Source organism: Felis catus, chromosome E2 (genome assembly GCF_018350175.1).
Source record: "Felis catus isolate Fca126 chromosome E2, F.catus_Fca126_mat1.0, whole genome shotgun sequence".
NCBI classification, from domain to species: domain Eukaryota; kingdom Metazoa; phylum Chordata; class Mammalia; order Carnivora; family Felidae; genus Felis; species Felis catus.
Genome location: NC_058382.1, coordinates 11,775,125 through 11,796,669, shown reverse-complemented (window position 1 = coordinate 11,796,669; position 21,545 = coordinate 11,775,125). Strand labels below are relative to the sequence as shown.

General features: G+C 55.2%; 1 protein-coding gene and 3 long non-coding RNA genes across 5 annotated transcripts in view; 1 reads left to right on the top strand and 3 right to left on the bottom strand.

Moving 5' to 3' along the window:
- LOC123382230 overlaps window positions 1-4,511 on the bottom strand; it is a 35,460-nt gene extending 30,949 nt beyond the window's left edge. Inside the window, exon 1 of one of the 2 annotated variants that reach the window (XR_006590277.1) lies at window positions 4,258-4,511. This is a non-coding gene — a long non-coding RNA (uncharacterized LOC123382230). The remainder of the gene's footprint in view (window positions 1-4,257) is intronic. The other variant, XR_006590275.1, reaches the window with a different exon arrangement.
- A 38-nt stretch (window positions 4,512-4,549) lies between these two features.
- Window positions 4,550-14,768, top strand: IGSF23 (immunoglobulin superfamily member 23). The gene is made up of 5 exons (XM_023245296.2): window positions 4,550-4,709; window positions 8,547-8,876; window positions 10,415-10,687; window positions 12,631-12,784; window positions 14,413-14,768. Exons 1-5 carry the CDS (start codon window positions 4,646-4,648, stop codon window positions 14,444-14,446), a joined length of 855 nt encoding a protein of 284 aa, XP_023101064.2. The 5' UTR covers window positions 4,550-4,645; the 3' UTR covers window positions 14,447-14,768.
- LOC123382232 lies at window positions 7,624-11,486 on the bottom strand. The gene is made up of 3 exons (XR_006590279.1): window positions 10,953-11,486; window positions 9,674-9,773; window positions 7,624-7,683 (listed from the first exon to the last, which is right to left on the bottom strand). It is a non-coding gene; the product is annotated as an uncharacterized LOC123382232 (long non-coding RNA).
- Window positions 14,769-19,301: 4,533 nt separating the features above from the next.
- On the bottom strand, window positions 19,302-20,743 carry LOC123382231. The gene is made up of 2 exons (XR_006590278.1): window positions 20,498-20,743; window positions 19,302-19,904 (listed from the first exon to the last, which is right to left on the bottom strand). It is a non-coding gene; the product is annotated as an uncharacterized LOC123382231 (long non-coding RNA).
- Between the last annotated feature and the right edge of the window lie 802 nt (window positions 20,744-21,545).

Genomic DNA, 21,545 nt, shown 5'->3' with positions numbered 1-21,545 from the left:
GGGAAAGGCTAATGCATCTTATTTTCTTTTATTTTAGAGAAAGAGAGAGCAGAGGAGGAGCAGGGGGAGGAGGGAGAGCACCCTGAGCAGGCTCCACGCGCAGCTCAGATCCCACAACCCCCAGATCACGATCTGAGCCGAAATCAAGAGTCAGATGCTCGACCGACTGAGCCCCCCCAGATGCCCCCGCAACCTGTACTTTCTAAATGTTGGGAGGCTAGGTCTGGTGCTGCGACCTTCTTGTGCATCTGATTTCAGATTGGGTTGGTTCCCACTCTGAGAGGCTCAAGGAGACAGACCCGCCCCAGGGGAAGACAGCTGGGTGCTCTCTGATGGGAAGGAAAAGGAAGCCGATGCCATCGGCGCCTTCCCCCCAGTTCTGAAGCCACAGAACTGACCCGCCGGAGGAGCTGCTACCTCCCCCAGCACAGAAATGCGGGAACTCACACTTCTGCTCCACTACGGAGTTGTCGGCTCCAGAACCAGGCCACGCTTGCTGGATGCACACAGATAAGAGCCCCTCCAAACGCACGAAGCCAGTTCCTGCTGATGCCCCAGAAAAAGACACAGCCTCTAGCTGACGGTGCTTGTCGAAATCCGCGGCAGAAACAGAAGCATGGCCACCATTTCGCTTCCCCTTTCCGGATCTCATGCAGTGGGTCAGACTGGCAGAGCCCTGGCTTCGAGGGAAGTGAGGCGGCGTGGTTTTAGCTTCCCAGCCTCGGCAGCACGGAAAGGCAGATCGGAAGAGGGAAGGCTTCAGCGAATGAATCCACAATCTAAAACCCCTGAGACATTTTGTCTGCAGCCTCCGACATCCAGGGGGACACCCGTATCTGGTCTTTTCTGTCTGCTTTGCAGAAAAAGCTCCAGATGCTCTGCAAAAGACATCCTCTTTTCTACCGGCAACTGGAGGGGAGACTTAAAATCAGTGAAGCGTCAGACTTCGGCTCAGGTCATGATCTCCCGGCTCGTGGGTTCAAGCCCCGCGTCGGGCTCTGTGCCGACAGCTCAGAGCCTGGAGCCTGCTTCGGATTCTGTGTGTGTGTCTCTCTCTCTGTCCCTCCCCTGTTTGTGCTCTCTCTCTCAAAAATAAATAACCATTTAAAAATAAAATCAAATAAAAAACGGAGGGATTGGGTCCGAACCACACAAAGCTCCGTTTCCCCTCCCGGGCTCATCGGCCTAACAGGGACGGGAGGACAAAAGCCGGAGCCTTATTCCAAGTCCAGGTTTCTAACTGGGGCTCTACCGGCATTTTAGGCGACACGAGTCTCTGCCATAAAGGACAATGCTGCATATTCTTGCAGGCTGTTTAGTCCGGTACGCGTCAACACCCTCCCGTCCTCAGGCCCTGTGACAACCCAAAGGTAGGCAGATATTTCCAAACCCCCTGGAGGGAGCTCGGGTTGCCTCTGAACAGTCCTTCCATGGAAACACAAAACATGTGGAGTAAGACGTCCCCCCACCATCCAGCCCTAGCCCCTGGCAGGACGGCGGGGGGGGGGGGGGTCTCTTGGCACACACAACACAGAACACACAACAGGAGAGGCGAATGAGGTCACAAGGGCTCAAGAAGCCGGGAAAACAGGACCTTTGTGTCTCAGGGAACTCACTGTCCAAGGATGGGAGGAAGTGAGACCGGCTTGGGGTGAGTGTGACTTAGGAGAGTCTGGCCTTGGACAAAGTATTTAACCACATCAGTTGTATCTCTGTTTCGGAAAGAAACGGAAAGAATATCTAACACCTATGGATGTTAGGAGGCCCAAAGGTGTATATAAGGTTTAAGATCATGGGCTCCAGAGCCCGGAGCCTGGGTCTGTCCGGCCATCTACGAGCTGCGCGGCCCCAGATAAGTCGGCTACACTCTCTGTGCCTCACTTTCCTCCTCTGTACCGGGAGAGTGGCGACACCTGCCCGTACTGTGCCCCACTCAGAGTCAAGTTCTCGGTAAATGCTGGAAATTGTCGTGACTGTCTCCTCCGAGTGGGACTTGTTTTTTTGTTTGTTTGTTTGTTTGTTTCAACTCTAGACGTTAGGGGCGCCTGGGTGGCGCAGTCGGTTAGCATCCGACTTCAGCCAGGTCACGATCTCGCGGTCCGGGAGTTCGAGCCCCGCGTCGGGCTCTGGGCTGATGGCTCAGAGCCTGGAGCCTGTTTCCGATTCTGTGTCTCCCTCTCTCTCTGCCCCTCGCCTGTTCATGCTCTGTCTCTCTCTGTCCCAAAAATAAATAAAAAAAACGTTGAAAAAAAATTAAAACAAAATAAAATGAACATTTAAAAATAATTAGAGGGGCGCCTGGGTGGCGCAGTCGGTTAAGCGTCCGACTTCAGCTCAGATCACGGTCTCGCGGTCCGGGAGTTCGAGCCCTGCGTCAGGCTCTGGGCTGATGGCTCGGAGCCTGGAGCCTGTTTCCGATTCTGTGTCTCCCTCTCTCTCTGCCCCTCGCCCGTTCACGCTCTGTCTCTCTCTGTCCCAAAAATAAATAAACGTTAACTCTAGACGTTACTCAGATTTCACCAACGTTTCCACTAATGTCCTTCTTCTGTTCCCGGGATCCGATCCCGGATCCCACACTGCATTTAGTTCTCACATCTCCTGAGTCTCCTTTGCGAACAAGTTCTCGGCTGTGGCCACCGGAAGGAATGCAGGCTAGTTTGTAGAATGTCCCTCAATTTAGGTTTGGCTAAGTGTTTCTCCTACTTAGACTGGGGCGCTGGGTTTTGGGGAGAGAAATTCCATAAAGGTGAACTGCCACCTTCTCCTTCTTCTCGTCCTCCTCCTCTGCCGTTGTTGTCGTCGTCGGCTTCTCCTTCTCCTTGTCGGTTACACTTCAGTCACGTGTCCAGCCCTCCCCCAGGCACCGTGGTTGGAGGATGAAGTGCTCTGATCGACCACACCCGGGCTTCCTCTCCCCGGAACCAGGAGAAGGCTGGTTTTCAAAGGAAACTCCAGGCGCTATTACCCTGGAAGCTGGACAAGCCGAAACCACAGGCTCCTCATCCACAGATGGCTATTGACCGTGTTGCAAATATTTGCTCATCACACATTGGTAGTCCCCTGGCCTGGCTCATCACCCCAGCAGGCCTTCACAAAAAACCATGAAAAAAAGGCAGTATGGCCAATGCCCATAAAGATATAACCAAGTCACCTGATAGTGACTCTTTCTAAAGACCTGGGAGTGAAACTTTGCCCCAGCGGAGAATCTGGACCTCTCGGGGAGGGAAAGGCACGAGCTGCTGAGTCAGATCTGAGTTCAAATTCCAACACACCCGTTACACTCATTCGCTCCTTCACTCAAAAAAGAAAAAATTAGGGAGCACCCATGATACCCCAGGCACTGTTCTAGACGCTGTGGACACAGCCAGGCACAATTCAGACAAAATCCCTACCCTCCCGACATTCTAGAGCGGAAGGCGTGGGAGAGGGGAGACGGGAGATAAACGAGCCGGCAAATGTTGGAAAGAAAATAAAACAGGGCACCTTGCTGGCAAGAAGCGAGGGCAGACTTGCAGCAGGCCTGTGGGAGGGTCCTTCTGAGGGGTTCATATTTGATTTGAGACGGGAACAATAAGATACAGTCAGACTTGAACTGATCTAAGAAAAGGGAGCGGCTAGTGCTCAGGGCTAGTGCTAAGGCCCTGAGGTGGCCCCGTCCGAGAACCGACAGACGCCATGTTGAATAGCTGTGTCAGGCTGGGCGGGTTACTCAGCCTCTGTGCGCCCCTGGAAAGTGAGGATGCTCACACTGAGCCCTCGAGGTTGCTAATGAGGATTCAGGCAGACAAGAAGCCTTAAAGGGCAAGGGCTGTGCCCGGCATACGGTAGGTGTTCAGTAAACACCAGCTATTAGTTCGAGTGGCTACAATTATCAAGAAAAGAATGGGTCAAAAACTTGAGAGAAAGGAGCTTTTGTGGCTGATCCTTCCAGAAGCCAAAATTCCGGATGTAGTATGAGCAAGGCCCTGAGAAAGGGCTTCCCAGCATGCCCCCAGGACATCCTGGATACCAACAGCAATACTTAGCATCATTGTAACAGCTACTGCCGATTTATTGAACACCTACTATATGCCAGGCACTCTGCGGGGTATCTGATGTCCATTGGCCCCACCGACTCTGAGGCCCCTCGATGATCAACATCCCCATTTCAGACAGGAGAAAAGTGGAGGCTCGGAGCTGACGGTCCCGTAGGCTGGAGCAAAGTCAGGAGGCAAGCAAGAGCCCCACCCCCCCCTCCTCCTCCCCACTACCTCTTACCTGATGACCTTTAGCCATTTCTCTCCTCTGATGTGAAGTAACAGAGGCGGGACAATCCTGCCCCACCCTTCATCTTCATCATTCTCCCAGGGTTGGGGGGGGGTGCGCAGAGAGGGAGGGGAACAAAGCCCCAGAGCCCCTTCTCCCAGAATCCTGCCCCTGCGTGCTCCCCACCCACCACCACCACTAACCCAGTGCTAGCGAAGGGCACAGGGCACGGATCTGGGAGGTGAATTTCCAGCCCAACGCGGGAGCCCGGGGAAGGGGGCGGGGCTGTGGCCAGGACGGGGGCGGGGCCAAGGCTGAGACCTTAACCGCCTGTGTGTCTAGGGAGGCCGCACTCCAGACGGGGCGACCTCCCCTCTGCGGCCGCCAGACAGAACGCGGCATGAGGTGTCTTCTGGACGCCGGCCCCAGCCACAGCCCTGCCTGGAGGAGGCTGCTTCTAACAGGTGCGAAAGAGACGGTGGCTTCACCCAAGGGTTGGGGACAGGGAGAGGACACTCCCAGGGAGAGTCTCCAAAGACGAGGGCCCAGGCCTGAAGCTGGGGAGGGGGTGGCCAGGGAAGGACCTCCCAAAGCTGTCAGAATCAAAATGAGAGCTCAGGAAAAATGTGGCACCTGTTATGCAAATCGCATCCCTGTGCCATGTGATTGGTAAAAGGAGAAGAATGCAAATTGTTTCCCTAGAGATAGAAAAGCACCCTGAGGGGCCTGGGTGGCTCCTTAGGTTAAGCATCTGACTTTGGCCCAGGTCATGATCTCAAGGTTCCTGGGTTCGAGCACCCATCAGGCTCCACACAGATTGTCTCTCTCTCCCTCTCTCTGCCCCTCCCCCACTCGTGCTATCTTTCTCTCTCAAAAATAACAGGAAGGAAGGAAGGAAGAAGGAAGGAAGGAAGGAAGGAAGGAAGGAAGGAAGGAAGGAAGGAAGGAAGGAAGAAGGAAGGGAGGAAGGAGGAAGGGAGGGAGGAAGGGAGGAAGGAAGGAAGGAAGGAAGGAAGGAAGGAAGGAAGGAAGAAGGAAGGAAGGGAGGGAGGAAGGAAGGAGGAAGGAAGGAAGGAAGGAAGGAAAAAGCGACACCTAGGTCCTTGGGGAGAACACTTTATTCCTGTCACTTTGCAGCAAAGAGCAAGGCCTCACTCCATCTATTGAGGTCCCTGCCCAGACACTGTAGTATCTATTACCAAGCATGCCTGAGGGTCAGGGAAGGCTCCAGAAGAGGGGTACCTGAGCAGAAACTGGAATCACTGCTATATAAAGAGTTAGGGGGAACAGCATTCTAGGAAGGGAGACCAGCACGTGCAAAGGCCCGGAGGCCCGAGCCACTGCCCGGAGTTCAGTCTCTCTGACGCAGAGAATGAGGGAAGATGGCAAGAGGGGCACGGAGGTGTAGGAGGGTGCCAGGCGAGGGTACCTGCACTGTGTCCTGAGGGCGCTGGGGAGCCATGGAAGGCATACGAGCAGGGGAACAGAAAAGTCCTACCAGCAGCCGACTCAGACATGAAATCAGTGGAGGTACGAAGCGGGCAGTAGGCCCATCACCCACCCAGAAGGCGCTATAGTGGGACAACTCCCGGCTCGCCACTTATGACCTTGGGTCTGAGACCGAAGCTCACGGTGTCTCAGTTTCCCTGCCGGTTAAAACAGACTAGTGCTGACCTCAGGGCTGTTGAGGGAACCGGTGAGGAAATGGCTGGGAGAATCTGGCCCGGGCCCTGGCACTGTGCCGACTGATCCCAGACGGCTGACCTCTCACAGCCGCTTACGGAGCACAGCATTGTTTGTTTCCCATGATGCTGCCCGAGGAGTTGTTCCAACCCTCGCCATCACTTCTCATTCAGGAAGAGAGCTGATGCTTTCCCCTGTGTTCTGTAAGGGGGCATTTCGGATCCTTAAAAGGTCCCCACTCATTATACTGCTTTTTAAAATTGTTTTTAACATTTATTTATTTTTGAGAGACAGAGAGAGACAGAGCATGAGCAGGGGAGGGACAGAGAGAGAGGGAGACACAATCCAAAGCAGCTCCAGGCTCTGAGCCGTCAGCACACGGCCTGACGCGAGGCTCGAACTCACGAACCACGAGATCATGACCTGAGCCAAAGTCAGTCACTTAACCAACTGAGCCACCCAGGTGCCCCATGCTGGCAGTCCAGTTCTGGAGCCTGCATTCTGGGGTGTGTGTGTGTGTGTGTGTGTGTGTGTGTGAAAGACTACTGAGAACATAGTTTATGCTTAGTTCCTTTATTCAAATTTTACTTAATTTTGTTGAATGGCTTATACACGGCCATGGTTCAAATCTCAAAGATATATAAAAGGGATATAAAAGGTCCCCCTCCCCCCTGCCGGCACACACAGGTAGCCACTGTCTTTGTGCATCCCTCCAGAGTTTCTTTATATGTTTATAAGAAATGCAAATATTACAGATTGACTTTTCTCCCGTTTTTACACCAAAGTTAGCGTACCGTAAGAACCTAGTCCAGCCACCTGCCTCTCTATCTTAACTGCTTACTTTGCCCATCTCTCCCTCTTAGTTCACGGCGTTCCGGAGACCTTCCCCACCTTTTCGTACAGCCGTCTTGTTCCACCGTGTGAACGGAGCATAATTTATTAAATCGGTTCCCCATGGACGGCCACTTGGATATTTCCAATCTTTAGCCATTAAAACTAAGATGTGGCAAATGACCCTGCCCAGAAGTCATTTTATACTGGGGAAGGTTAATCCATAGAACACATTCCCTGATCTTTAATCTCAGGGTCAAAGGATATGGGAATTTTCCATCTGAAAAGCCCATGTCCTCCGCACGGGGTTGTATGAGCCACGCATAAGACGTTCTTTCCCATTGCCCTCAGCCTCATCAACATGACACATCATCGACTTTTTGGATCTTTGCCAACCTGATCGGTGAAGAGTGTTACCTCCGTGTGTTTTAATTTGCGTTTCTCTTACTATGAGCACGGCTGAACGTTTTCCCTAGGTCAAGAGACATTTGAATTTTCTTTCCTATGGATTTGCCCGCCCACATCCTTTGTATAAGCTTCTGTTGGGTTGCTGATATTTTCGCTTATTGAGATCTCGGAGCTTTTTATATATTAGTGAAATGAGCCCTTGGTCTGTGAGATCCGTTGCAAATAATTTTTCCCGGTATGTCTCCCTCTCTCTCTCACCCTACCCCCCTTTTTCCTCTCTCTCTCCCTCTCTCTCTCTCTCTCAAAAATAAATGAACATTAAAAAGAAGAATGTTGAGGGGCGCCTGGGTGGCTCAGTCAGTTAAGCGTCCATCTTCGACTCAGGTTGTGAGCTCGTGGTTCGTGGGTTCGAGCCCCGCGTCGGGCTCTGGGCTGCCGGCTCAGAGCCTGAAGCCTGCTTCGGATCCTGTGTCTCCCTCTCTCTCTGCCTCTCCCCTGCTCATGCTCTGTCTCTCTCTGTCTCAAAAATAAAGATAAACATTAAAAAAAAAATTTTTTTTAAAAAGAAGATTGTTGACCGCCTGTGGATCACAGCCCTGCTGTGTACCACCTAAGACATCCTGGACAATGGTCTCCAGTTCTCTGAGCTTCCATTTCCTCACTCCTACTGGGGGTGTAGCAGTTGTGTCACTCAGGGTTGAGGCGGGAAGATGGTCTTCTCAAAAGGAGTAATGGGCAAGGAGGTTAGTAAAGGGAGGCTCTGCGGAGGTAGAAGCAGGGTAGAGGCGACCCCTCCTGGGATCGCGCAGCACCCTGAGGCTGGCCACAGCAGAAGCTGTTACCTCCCGTGTGCTAGAAGCCGCGAGAAGACCAGCAGACCCCAAGACCCAAAGAGAGTGGTGCATAGACAGGGCCACACGACGGCAGCCTTAGTGGAGGGACACAGCCGCCCCACGTCCACGGAGGAGGGAGGGAGCCGTCACTCGCACCAGCAGAGGCCAACCGGAAGCAAAAGACAAGGGGACCCGACGAGGCAGCTCAGGGGAGTCAGCCTCTCGGGGAGCAGAGCAGGGCAGAGAAGGGGAGACAACAGATCTGCACGGTTACCCTGGGTGATATGCGCTTTGCAGGGGTCGACGGAAGGAGTAAGTGAGATAGTACGTGTTCGGCGCTCAGAACAGTATCTGGCTTATAGGAGGTGCTCAGCGAACATTCCCTTTCGTTCCGACATCGTCCCTATCATCATCACAGTTATCAGCTCTCAGCGTGCCACACTCACTGTCGCCAGCTCAGGAAGGGCTACCCGCTGGGGCAGCATCTCGCCCTTGGTCCCATTGGCCCCCTCTGCTCTCTCCTCTCTCTTCCCCCCCTCCTCCAAGGTATCCTGATCACATCCTGCACCTGCTCTGTCTCCTTGGAGCCGCCCTCCTCTGCGTCTCCAGAGCCCTTGACCACAGGAGCCCGTGCCCCCCTGCCCGTCCCCGGAAGCCTCAATGGCGCTCTCTCCACTTCTTGGTTCCGAGAGCACAAGACCCGGCCGGAAACCACGCTCTTCCCCCGCGAGGGCCTCCCGGGGCCCGGCCACACCAGCAGCCAGGAGACGTGGGACACCCAAGGCGACCTGATCATCAGACACGTGACAGCTGAGGACACAGTGCTGGAAGCCGGCAGAGGACGCAGGCGTGCGACAGAGCAGCTTCTAGGCAAAGGTGAGTGGGCCCCGAGAGGGACCGAGTTCTCAGGCAGCGAGAACAGCCTGGGCAAGGCTGGAGGGGTAAAGAGGGATCTGGAAAGCCTGCGGAATCGTGAGCCGAGCCGCGTAGAGGGCATGGGCCCTGTAAAGCCGCTGGCTTTTCCGTGAGGCTAGGGGGGAGGCAGAGAGAGCAGGTGGTCCACGGGGCTGACCGTGCAGGGCCCTGTAAGGCCTCACACAGAAGCTCGGACCTCCTTCCACTCAGCAAACACTTAACCAATGCTGATTGTTAGCACACGTTCGATCCTTTTTTAGTGCCTTCTCTGTCCTGGGTGATGCTGGGCACCAGCAATGGCGTAACGGCAGGGGCGCCCGGGTGGCTCAGTCGGTTGGTTAAGCGTCCGACTTCGGCTCAGGTCACGATCTCGCGGCTCGTGAGTTCGAGCCCCGCGTCAGGCTCCGTGCTGAGCGCTCGGAGCCTGGAGCCTGTGTCTCCCTCTCTCTCGGCCCCGCCCCTGCTCAGCCTCCGTCTCTTTCTCTCAAAAAGTGAATAAACATTAAACAATTAAAAAAAAAAAAAAAAGAAGAAGAATGGTGCTTGGCTCCTGGTAAGAGCCACACCCAGGCAGCTGTTACATTGATTCTTGTCTCTTACACCCAATGGGCTCTTTCTCCTCCTGCAAGGCTTAGCTCAGACACCACCTCCTCCAGGAAGCCTTCCACGAGTTCTTTGGTTGAGCTGACGTTCTTTTCACTTAATCATATCGCATTGATATTGGAAAGCAGCTCAGCGTGGAGGCTCCCAGTACTCACCACGACATCAGACTTGCCGGGTTCAGACACTAGCTGTGCCTCTCTCTCTCTCTGACCGTGAAGCCTGGGCCTAAGAACCCCTGGACCTCGAGTCTTTGACCTGGAAAAAATACGGAAAGAAAACTATTGTGAAGATCACATGCGCCCCATCTCTGCAAAGAGGAATTCGCGGCAGCCAGTGGCACAGGCCCCAGGCCTTGGAGGCCTCCTCGACTCCTCACTCTCTCTCTCTCTCCAAGGCATCAGCAGATCCTGTGGGGTCTGCTTTCAACGTTTATTTATTTTTGGGACAGAGAGAGACAGAGCATGAACTGGGCTCTGCTTTCAAACGAATCCAGAATCCAGCCACTCCTCCCAGCTCCCTGGCCTCACCCCGGTCCAGCTGAGGGCGGGGGAGCTGGGATATTTATATACCGGCTGCCCCCGGGTGTGTCCATTTCCCAACACTTTGGCCTGCTTTCTCCTCGGGCACAGCGGGCCCTGGCAGCCACAGGGAAAGCGCTCGGGCAACAGGTGCCTTACTGGCAGTGGGAAGTGGTGAGGGCGAGGGGCTGGGGGGTGGGGACCCACAGGTCTGCTACTCCCTATGTCTGGAGCGACGCTGGGCACAGATCAGGAACTCCAGACACATTTATTGACGGATGAATGAATGAATGAATGAATGCTTCTGTGTGGACAAAAGAAATGCTCAGCCTCTCTGAGGGGTCTCCACCCACGTGGCCTTGCTCTCCATTTGCACAGCCAGCTCCAGCAGGGTGATGCTGTTGACCTTCCCCAGTGCCGTCCAGGGCATTATCCAGAGTGACCTCAACTACTCAGTGATCCTGGAGTGTTTGGCCTCTCACATCACCCCCACACCCGTGCTGCACTGGACCCTCGACGGGGAGCCCTACGACACTGGGAATATGCTGATCATCCGGAGGTTGTCCTGGGAGCATCTGGGCACCTATGTGTGCACAGCCAAGAACAGCCAGGGAGAGTATCCCTCCAATCCTGTGACGATCTCGCTGCCACGTGAGTCCCCACCCCAGACTTCTGCACCCTTGCTGGTCTGTGGCCAGCTGTCCTGGCTCCCTGGAGCCAACCACAGAGCAGTCCACTCGGAGACCCTTCGTAGCCAAGGTGTCATCCTGTCCCCCCATCTTGCCCGGCAGAGTGGGGATCATTAGCCCATTTTACAGAAGAAAGAGAGCTCAGGGTCTGGAGCCAGCCGTCTGGGTCCCGACTCCGACTGTTTGCTGGCTGTGTGAGCCTGACCTCTCGGAGCCTGAGCACGCACCCGTGACAAAATCCAGGTGACGATGAGTGGTCCCGAGCGGGGGCTTTGAGATTTGGATTCTGGCTCCCCCTCTTCCAGCTGTGTGACTCTGGACCAGTGCCTTGACTTCTCTGGGCCTCAGGGTCCTCGTCTGCAAATTGAGAAAACGCCAGTGCCCACCCCAAAGCGTACTTGTGAGCTTTCAGCGAGGACGCAGGTGAACAGCCCAAAATAACAGCGAGCGCTCAGTAAACACGAGCTAATATCATTGCTGCAACTAGCGTTGTCCACGTTATTAATTTCGTGACTGTTACCGTACGTGGACGCCCACCCCCCGGGCAGGTCTCCCTTTGCTCCTGTGTATGACGGGGTGACTTGTAACTGTCTGCAAGACTGTTTTCAGGGCCAGAAATAACATGGTCAGCAGAACATCTGTTAGAGACAGGTGGTTTAGCGCCTGGCCGGCTCAGTCGGTGGAGCACGTGACTCCTGATCGTATGAGTCGTGAGTTCAAGCCCCAAGCTGGGGGCGGAGCCCACTTCAAAAAGAAAAGAAAAAAAAAAGCAGGTGCTTTAAATAGCCGCGATCCTCCTGAACATTCTTTTTCATGTATTTATGCACGGAGGACACGTGGCTCCGGGTGAGGGAGAATGAAACAGAGGACCTGGTCACCAGAGGAGCAGGGAAGGTACTTAGGCACTTAGGCATCAGGATCCACATGAGCAAAGGTCCAGAGCACAGAAAGGGCGGGGGCTGGAGAGCCTGGCCTGGCGGGGTCCCAGCCACCTCTTCCTTCCCAGCTTCCCAGGGTCCAGTAGGAGCTTCAGGATTTGGTTTGGGGGTGATTCGTTGGGAGAAAAAAAGCTTAAATCTTAGAGCAGCCGGTGACTCTGCTATGCTCACTGAGAATGATGGCACTTCCAAGACCCCCTTAGTCATTCATCAGCTTTTCAGGAGATGTTTATTGGCCCGCCTACTATGTGACTGGCCCGTGCTGGGTGGTGCTGGGGACATTCTGGTGATGGAGACAGCCCCGGCCCTTTCGCCAGACAGTAATGTTTGAGTGCGGGGAGGTGGGGGGGGGGGGAGGGGACAGACCAGTGGGAGGCAGCCCTGTCCACAGACAGTAGTGACCAGAGTGGGCAAGGCTGGGGTGGGGGAGCCAAGGGATGTGGGACCCAAGGGGGCACCTGATCCAGCAAGGGGGTCAGGGAGGGCTTCCTGGAGGAGGGGACAACTGAGCTGGTACTAGGATACATAGGAATCATCCAGGCCAAGGTGGTGGGTGGGTGGACTAGCATTCTAGGGTCACAAAGGCCTGGAAGTAGGCGAGAGAGGTGAGCTCGGAAAATTGGGCAGAGTCCAATGAGACCGGGTTGTAAAGGTGGAGGGGAGAGAGAGATGAGGTTTGCCAGCTGGCACGGCCTCGAAGGCCAAAATGAGAGACGCTTGCTCCCTGGGAAGCCACAGCAAGGTTCTGAGCAGGGGAGGAACAGGGACACATTTGAGCTTTCCACAGACCCTCTGGCCCCCGTGTGGCCGGGAGGTCGGGGGGAGGGGAGAGACAGGGGCAGAAGAGCCAGAGGGAGGCCGGGGTGGAGACCGGAGGGTGGGGAGGAGGGGGCAGACTGAAGACACACTCAGGGGGTGACATGGTGGGAGGCAGGGGTGTGCAGTCTCACCCCTTCTTGGTCCCCAGAAGACAACGTGGAACCCACAGACGCTGAGCCCATCGAGCCAGACCCCGTTCTGTCCGTGTCAGGGGGAGCTGCCGTCGCCCTCCTGGTGGCTGCAAATGTGGGGGGCATGATGCTGATAGGAGGTGTGGGCTTCACCATCGTCCAGAGCCTAAGGTATGTCCTGTCCTCACCCCCGTCCGCCTCCTGATGGCCACCCGGCCCCCCACGAGACACAGAGCTCACTCTGCAGCCAGACAGAAGCCCAACCGATAGCCTCGTCCCAAGAAGCTTTAGACTCAGGATACTGAGCCCTGATGCACCCGCCCAAGGTGACCCCCAGGGAACAAAGAGACAGAAGACGATTCTGGAGCTGGCCTGCCTTGGTAAGGCCAGGAGGCGAGGCCAGGGTGGGGAGGGGGTGCAGTTGAACTAAGTGAAGGCCTCCCTGAGAAACTGACATCTGAGCAAAGACACTGAGCAAAGGAGGGAGGGCTCAGGGGATGTCTGGCAAGGACTTGGCTTTTGTCCTTAGTGACCTGAGAGCAATGGAGGGTTTCGAGCAAAGAGGGACAGGATCTGACTTACGTCTGACTCGCATTCTAATCCTAGATGTGTTAGCTATGATCCCAATACTGTAATATCTTACGGTTATGTGCTTGCTAAACATGATTCTATTTCATTTCCACAAGAGCTCGGCGGATGGGGTTGGGGGTCACGGATAGGAAAAGAAGATCTTGTGTGTGTCAAAGAGGAAACCCAGGCTCGGGGAGGAGTGGCTGGGCCCAGACCCCGCAGCCGGAGAGGAGGGGTTCGAACCCAGAACCCTGCCTCACTCCTGGTTCTCGCCCTACCCTACACGGCCTCTTTCCCCGCCACAACAGTACAAGCCTCCGGAGCTTGTGCACTGCGAGCTGACGTGGTTTGCAAAGGCCTTGTGGATCAGCTGGGAGAGGCTGGGGCCAGGGCTCCAGTCCGCGAGTCCCAGGCAGGGGTGGGGGAGGGCCAGGCTGCTCCCTGAACCCCTGCATCATGCTCATCCGTCAGCTCATCCTGCGTAAGCCCCGGGAGCCTCCAAGTCCCAGCTACTCTGAGGGATGGGTACATTCTTGGCCTCGTTTTCCAAATGAGTAAACCAAAGCTCAGAGAAACTCCTCAGCTGGCCCAAGGACGCACAGCTGACAGATGGCCGACTCTGAACCAAACCCAGATCCAAATCCAAAACCACGTTCTTAGAGGCGAAGGATGAGAGATCCAGTCCCCGCCCCCCATGAGTGGGCGGGAGGAGTCACTTCCCGTCCCCCTACCATTTTGGCCCAGACCTATGATGGCAAACCACTGCTGACGTCAGCCAGAAGGAACCAGCTTCTTCCAAAACAGCTTCAGCCTTAGAGATGAGGTCGTGAGGACAAGCATGGCTGTCCGGACCCTCTCGGTGGGGAGGGGCAGTCCTCGGAAAAGAGGGGTATGGACTGAGGGGAAGCCCCACACACGTCGACCGCACCCACCAAGGGCAAGAGAGACCCCTGCCGCTTGTCGCTAAGGCCGCGGGCCCCAAAGCCAGGCTACTTGGGTGCATCCCAGCTCTGCCATTCGTCCGCTAGCTTGCGGAATTTTGAGCGGGTCCTTTAACCACCTCTGTAAAACAAGACGGTGGTAATACCTACCTCAGAGGGGGAGTGTGTGGATTACACGAGGCAGGAGGACCAAAGCGCTGCAAATCGTGCCTGGTGCGTGGTAAACCTTCAATAAACGTCAGCCACGCTGATGGCATGACGGTGACGACTTCCCGCTCTCCGTCGTAGGATTCACCGACGAAGACTGCGGATGTGCTGCTAACGTGGGCACCTGTCTGTCAGCCTAAGAGGTGATGCCAGGAAGGTGGCAAGAGCATCCCGCGGCTGGGGAAAAGAGGAAGTTACCGGGGGCTCCAGTCGAGACCCCCTCCCTCCTGACCATTTGCCCGTGGGATGTTCTCGTCTCGTTGAGGGTCCCGGGGACCGCTTTTCTCCCCTCTCTGCAATTACCAGCCTCCCATCTGCCCAGCTCACCACCCCCCGGGAAGCCACCTACACAGGTAGCGTGTATTTCCTAAAATCCGTGGGCTGTCAGCGAAAGATACTCACTTAAGTCGCTCAATAAAAACAAAAGGACGAATTTACTATAAGGATCCAAGATTTCCACACACACACGCACATCCAAGGGTGTATCAGTTAGCACTTGCTGTGTAACAAAATACTCCCCCCCCCCCCCCGCTGAAATTTAATGGCTTGAAACAACAGCCATGGGTTTAGCTTACAATGTTGAGGGTTATCAGTTTGGGCTGGGCTCAGCTGGGCGGGTCTTCTGGTCTCTGCTGGGCCCACTCCCACTTCTGTGGTGAGGTGGCAGTTACCCAGGGGCTATCTGGACTAGGACGGTCGTCTGGGACAACTAACCTGTCCTCCACATCATCTATCATCCTGTAGCAGGCAGACCCAAGCTTGTTCACATGCCAGAGGCAGGATTCCAGGAGGGAGACAGAGGCGCAATGCCTCTTAGGCCCGAAATGAAGAACGGCACATCCTTGGGGCACCCGGGGTGGCTCGGTCGGTTAACCGCTCAGGTCATGATCTCGCGGTTTGTGAGTTCGAGCCCCGTGTTGGGCTCTGTGCTGACAGCTCGGAGCCTGCTTCGGATTCTGTGTGTGTGTGTGTGTGTGTGTGTGTGTGTGTCTCTCTCTCTCTCTCTCTGCCCCTCCCCCACTCATGCTCTGCCTCTCTCTCTCAAAAATAAATAAACATTGGGGCGCCTGGGTGGCTCAGTCGGTTAAGCATCCAACTTCAGCTCAGGTCATGATCTCAAGGCTCGTGGGTTCAAGCCCCATGTCAGGCTCTGTGCTGACAGCTCGGAGCCTGGAGCCTGCTTCAGATTCTGTGTCTCCCTCTCTCTCTGCCCCTCCCCTGCTTATGCTCTGTCTCTCTCTGTCTCAAAAATAAATGAAAACATTAAAAAAAATTTTATAAATAAATAAATAAACATTAAAAAAAAGAGAGAGAAAGCAGGAATGTTGCTGGAACCTTCTCGGCCCCCAGCCCTCACCCCTTGTAATCCTCTTCTCCGGGTACATCAGACTCCTAGTTCTCTCTCTGTGTCTGCAGATGGGTTCTCAATGCTTCCCCATCCACATGGAGGAAGACACGATCCCATAGCTTCCAAATCCACAGAACCCCCTTTGCCTTGTTCCCGAAGCCCCTGGAGAAGGCATCTGATTGGCTCACTCGGGTCACGTGTCAACCTTGCGCCCCTTCCTGTGGCGGGAGGGTGGGGCCCTGGATGCTTCATACAAGCAGAGGTCGAGGGGCCCAGCCGCGTCAATGGGGGCTCGTTGCCCCGAGAACGGGGGGAGGTTTGGCCTTGTAAGCTAAGTAGGCACCCCAAAACGTCTTCTACACACGGAGCTGATTTTTGCTCCTTTTCATAAAAGAAAAACATCTGAAATGCAGAGAAGTGGGGGCGGTGGCCACAGCCCCCCCGGGGAATCCGTGGCTGAATTATAAACAAGATCGACCCTTTGATTTTTGGCTGTTGGAGGACGCTGATGTGCGGGTGCATCTAACACCCGAGGAGCATTAGTGCTTCTGTGACCGGCACAAAGCCACCTACCGCATCGTGCTGCTTAGCAAGAAGAGGAACGGACGTGAGTTCGAATACTGTCTGTGGAGGGTTGTCTGCGTAGCCGTCACTACACTCTGTGCCGTAGGTGACTCATGAGCCGTGTCATCCTCACCGTGTCCACAGGAAAGGAGAGCCCACCTCCGTTTTCCTGACAGAGCAGGGGAGGCTCGGAGAGACGGTGAGTGACTTGCCCAGGGCCACAAGGGCAGCACAGGGTAGAGGTGTTGCCCACGCCAGGCTGGCTGCCAGGCTCTGAGACCCCTGTTTCCAAGCACCCCCCTTTCCTGTCGCTCCCTCCTCGGGGCCAGAGCCCCCTCCCCCTTCTTTCATAAGCCCCATCCCCTCCTGTGTCAGGCAGTGGTCACTGTGCTTGCATACAGAGGATAAGAGCGAGGCTCAGAGAGGACGAGTGACTTGCCCCAGGTTCCACAGCCATGCGTGATGCCCACTCAAGTCTACTCCATTCCCAAACCCACGCCCCTATTTGTTAAAAATAAATAAATCCCGGGGCGCTTGGGTGGCTCAGTCGGTTGAGCGTCCGACTTCGACTTCGGCTCAGGTCCTGATCTCGCGGTCCGTGAGTTCGAGCCCCGCGTCAGGCTCTGTGGGCTGACAGCTCAGAGCCTGGAGCCTGTTTCAGATTCTGTGTCTCCCTCTCTCTGACCCTCCCCCGTTCATGCTCTGTCTCTCTCTGTCTCAAAAATAAACAAACGTTTAAAAAAAATTTTTTTAATTAATAAATAAATAAATAAATAAATCCCCCAACACCCATATGTGTAGATCACTGCCTCTGGGGTCCCCACCCTGGTCTGTGCAAGGGCTCAGATTTGCTGAGAAACCTAGAAACCCCTGATATCTAAACAGTTCCTTTCCTGCCTGAATCATCCTTCTCTGTCCCTTCTCTCCTCCCTGTTCCCTCCTGTCAAAGGAAAAATTAGTTATTTTTCCGGCCTGGGTGGTGACGGGGAGGAAGCTGGTTCCTACGGCTCCCAGTTTGGCGAGGTCTCAGCGGTGACACCACAGCCACCGCCTTCGCCGGCCGGGGGGCCAGCTGTCCTCTGGCCAAGGCTGTGGCAAGGCTGCTCCCTCGCCCTTCGGGACAGCTGAGAATTACCGTCATGGCCCTCCCCACCCACAAAAATAAACGGCACACATGTCCTCAAAGAGACCTCCTGACCAAATTCAGGCCCCTGGTTGAACGCGGTCCCGGCACTGTTCTGCCGTATACCATGTAACCGCATCGTGTCGTTAAATGGTGACCGGTGTGAATATTTACTATTTATCTCATCCACGATGGCGAGGTCTGTGGCCGTTACAAGTGTGTGCTCGGTGCGCCTGGCCACAGCGCGCTCACCATGGAAACTGGAAAACAGCACAAACCAGAGATCTCCGGGTGACCGACACGCCACTGAAAAGTGGGTGCCTGGAGCCTGCGGGAAGCCATTCCAACTGGCCCTGCCTTAAACGTGTCTGGATTCTCTGTGCACCAAGGAAGAAACACACCTTTGTCTTTCGCCACTGTTGTTTTAGCTGTTTTTCCTGGCAGCCGGTCTAATACCAATGGATACATCTAACCCTAAGCTTTAAACCATAAGGTCAAAGATTTAGACGACATTTGGCGAAACAAAGCTTGCACGACGAGGAGGGAGCCTGTGACCACACGGAGGGGTGGACGAGTTGGGCCACCGTGAAAAGTATGAGCCAAGAACAAGCCAAATCCTCTCCCCACATCCCCCCCTCCCTGTCCCTGGGTGGGGGCACAAGTGGAGAGTGTTGTCAAAAGTAGGAAATGCTAGATAAGAAAACTGAGCATCCTGGGGCGCCCGGGTGGCTCAGTCAGTTGACCGTCCAACTTCGGCTCAGGTCATGATCTCAAGGCTCGTGGGTTCGAGCCCCGCGTCGGGCTCTGTGCTGACAGCTCGGAGCCTGGAGCCTGCTTCGGATCCTGTGTCTCCCTCTCTCTCTGTCCCTCCCCGACTTGCGCTCTCTCTCTCTCTCTCTCTCTCTCTCTCAAAAAAAAGAATGTTAAAAAAAATTTCTTTTTAAAAAGAAAGAGAGCTGAGGATCCTGAACCCGTTCTGCTTTATTCTGTGACTGTGCGGGCATCACACGTTTTGTATCCAGGTGGAAGACAAAAACAAAAACGAAAACGAAACAAAACTCGACAACGAAGAAACCCTGGGATTTTCCTCCTCCATCCAGGCATCCCAGACATCCAGGCAGCCGTCTCTGCTGCCCTGTGCTCGAGGACCACAGGCAGGAGCACAAGAAGGAAGAAGCGGTCGAGGGGAGATGGGATATCCAGCTGTAACCTCTGGCCCCAGTTCCTCTGCACAACTCGTGTTTTTCACCTCCATTCCACCAGCGTCCACTTCTCCTCGACCCCCACGTTTGCCAGACCAGCAGCAGCTGCTGTAAGTGGTGAACCGAGAGTTCTGAGGACCCACCCAAGCTCTCCAGGGTGAAGGACCTGTAGGGAGTATTGATGTCTCTGGGAGCCCAGAATAGAGTGGTGACTGCAGTCCCATATTTGCTTCCCATGCTTATCAGAAGTGAGTCAGACTCTCCTCCCTGAAGGATACACTGCGATCCGCAATGACAGAGGCACACGAGAGTCCCAGGCGACTTGAACAACACCTGGTTCCTTCGTTCGCCCAACGAATATTCACTGGGCACCTCCTGCGTGGCGGGCTCTGTGCTAGAGGCAGGAACAGGACAGACGTGGCCTCTGCCCTCACAGAGTCCACGGACTCCATCTCCAAAATCCAAACCTCCGGCCCACTCCTTGTGTGCGTCTTCAGCCCTCCCCGCCTCCCACAACCCCCCCCCCCCGCCCAGCTCTTTCCTCAGACTCTCTTCAAGCTCTCAAGCTCGCTCGCTCGCTCTCTGTCTCTCTCACACAGATACAGACACACGCAGAACTTAATGAGTAATTTTCCTCTAAATTCCAGTATCGACAGAAAACAGAAGTGTATGTGCTGCCGTTGGAAAGGGGCCTAACAGACGATAATCAGAGATCAACTCATTGCCAAAGCCATTCATTCGTGCACTCCTGTATTCATTCATTCAGCATGCCTCCCTCCGGCCCCCCGTCTGTGTAGAGCTCTCTGCTGGGCGATACTGGGGACCCAGGGCTGAGCACGGCAGCCGCAGCCCTGCCCTCCCGGGGCTCACCGTCCAGTGGGGGAAACAGAACCCTCCCCAAGTAGTGACAACCCAGAGTGGGCCGGGCGGGGCCGGGCCGGGGAAGCCTAGGGAGGGCTCAGGGACACCAGAGGAGGGACTGCCCGGCATGGGGAACCAAGAAGGCTTTCGGGAGGGGAGGGAGAGCTGGGCTGGCTCGGCCGGTGAACCGAAGTGTGAGTGACCACCGCCAGGGTCACGAGGAAGAGGTGTCCCAGCGCGAACGTGAGCAAACACGGTTTGATTCGAAGGACTGCAAGGGTTTCTGCTGGCTGATGTGTAAAGCAGGAGAGGAAGTGACCTCAAGCTGTCGTCAGAGGCCAGGTCATGTACAGTCTGGACTTTGTCCTTCACGACCCAGACCTGGCACAGGGTAGGGCTCTGATGAGTCACCAGTGGTAGAAGGAGGCAGGCTGGAGAGGGTAGGTTTCATTTCCTTCTTTGGGCCGCGAGAGGGCTGCAGGATATGGAAGGGGGGAGACAGGGAACAATCGTGGAGAGGCACCACTACGCCCCTGCACCTCAGTGGATGTGGGGGCGAGGCCTGGCGGGAGAAGATAAAGAGGAAATGCCCGCTCCGGTAGCCAGCCCGTTCTTGGGGAAGGATGGGCCTGTGGCGGTTGCTTGGGGGCTTCTTTCCAGCGTTTTCCTGCCTAGCCTCAGAGCACAGAAGGCGAAAATCCTGCCCCGGGACAGCAATAATAGCTTCTGCCATTCGCGAGGCCGCTACATAAATTGCTTTTTTTAACCGTCTAACTTATTTTCACATAACTTATTTGACCATCACCCCAGGGGTTTCTTTGATCCCCTGTTTTAGGGATGAGAAAAAGGAGGCAAGAGAACTGATCTGGGTGTACCGTCACCAGCTATTCGTTGGTGACACCACAATCTGAACCAAAACAGTCTCGTTCCGGAGCCCCTCCTCCCTCCTCCCCTGCCTTCCCTCTCCCCGCTTTCTCTCTCCCTCACCCCTCCTCCCTCCCCTCACCCTTCTCTCCCCTCCCCACCCGTTCTGCCCCCCTCCCTCCCACCCGGCCTCCAGGTTCCTACCTCAGACCCTTCAGGACAAAGCTTCACATCAGAAAGTTTAGAAGCTCCAGTTCACCGCCAGGGGGGTCCCTGGATAGTAAGCATTTCACTGCCAGGCTCTCCTTCGCTGGCAAGATTTTCACTGGTAATGATTTGGGCTGCATCTCCCCAAACCACAAATGCGCATGCCCTTTGACCGAACAAACTCGCTTCTAGGAAACCAAGGAACTGACTCCACCACGCAGGCGGGAAATGGCGTGGACTGGGTTGCCCAGGACAGCACCCTCGGCTTGGGCAAAGCACTAGAAACACCCACAAGGCCCCGGGCGCTGAGGACGGGTTCAAAACTGATGGTGTCTTCACACAAGGGAAGGACTCACGGAGAGGGGTTCCAAGGAGACCCCAGACCACCTTCAGGGCTCAGAGGTGGGGAGGGGTCATGGGAGGGGCTGTCTCTTGTCTCAACGCACCCATTCCAAGTGGCAACCATCTCCCCCCCCCATCACATCCTCACCTGGGTTCATCCAGACCCGAAACAAGCTATTTTATTTAATTCGGCGATTTTGACAGCATGGCGCTTTGGGCCTTCCCAAGTATTTATTGACCCTTTTTTTTTTTTTTTTTGGCAGGGGGAGGGACAGGAAAACCAGCCCCCGAAGGCCCTCCCCCTCCCACTGACCCCATCCCTGAGACCCCTCCCCTTCTTGACCTCGTCTCTGACTCCATCCCTAACCTTCACCTCATCCCGAACTCTCAGCTCTGCCTTGACCCCACTTTTAAGCTTCAGTGACTGAGAATCATTCTCTTTACATGACATGGTTTAGGATCAGGGCTCTTACGGCTTATTCTGAGACAGAGGCTCCATGCCTGTCAAAGAGAAGTCAGATGTCCTGCGGCGGGGAAGAAGGAAAGTATGGGATGAGGCGGGCCCCAAATCTGAACCTCCCATCCGCGGAGGAGGTGGCAGCCTCTGACCAGCCAGACCTCTGAGAGGGGCGGCTGCTGGAGCCACAGTGGCCGGGGGAGCCCTGGAGGAGGGGGAACCCCAGAGGGTGACAGCATGGTCCGG

Coding starts and splice junctions, on each gene's coding strand:
- IGSF23 (XM_023245296.2), top strand. CDS start 4,646: ATGAGGTGTCTTCTGGACGCCGGCCCCAGCCACAGCCCTGCCTGGAGG. Junction 4,710..8,546: donor GAGGAGGCTGCTTCTAACAG/GTGCGAAAGAGA, acceptor CCCTCCTCCAAG/GTATCCTGATCACATCCTGC. Junction 10,688..12,630: donor TGTGACGATCTCGCTGCCAC/GTGAGTCCCCAC, acceptor CTTGGTCCCCAG/AAGACAACGTGGAACCCACA.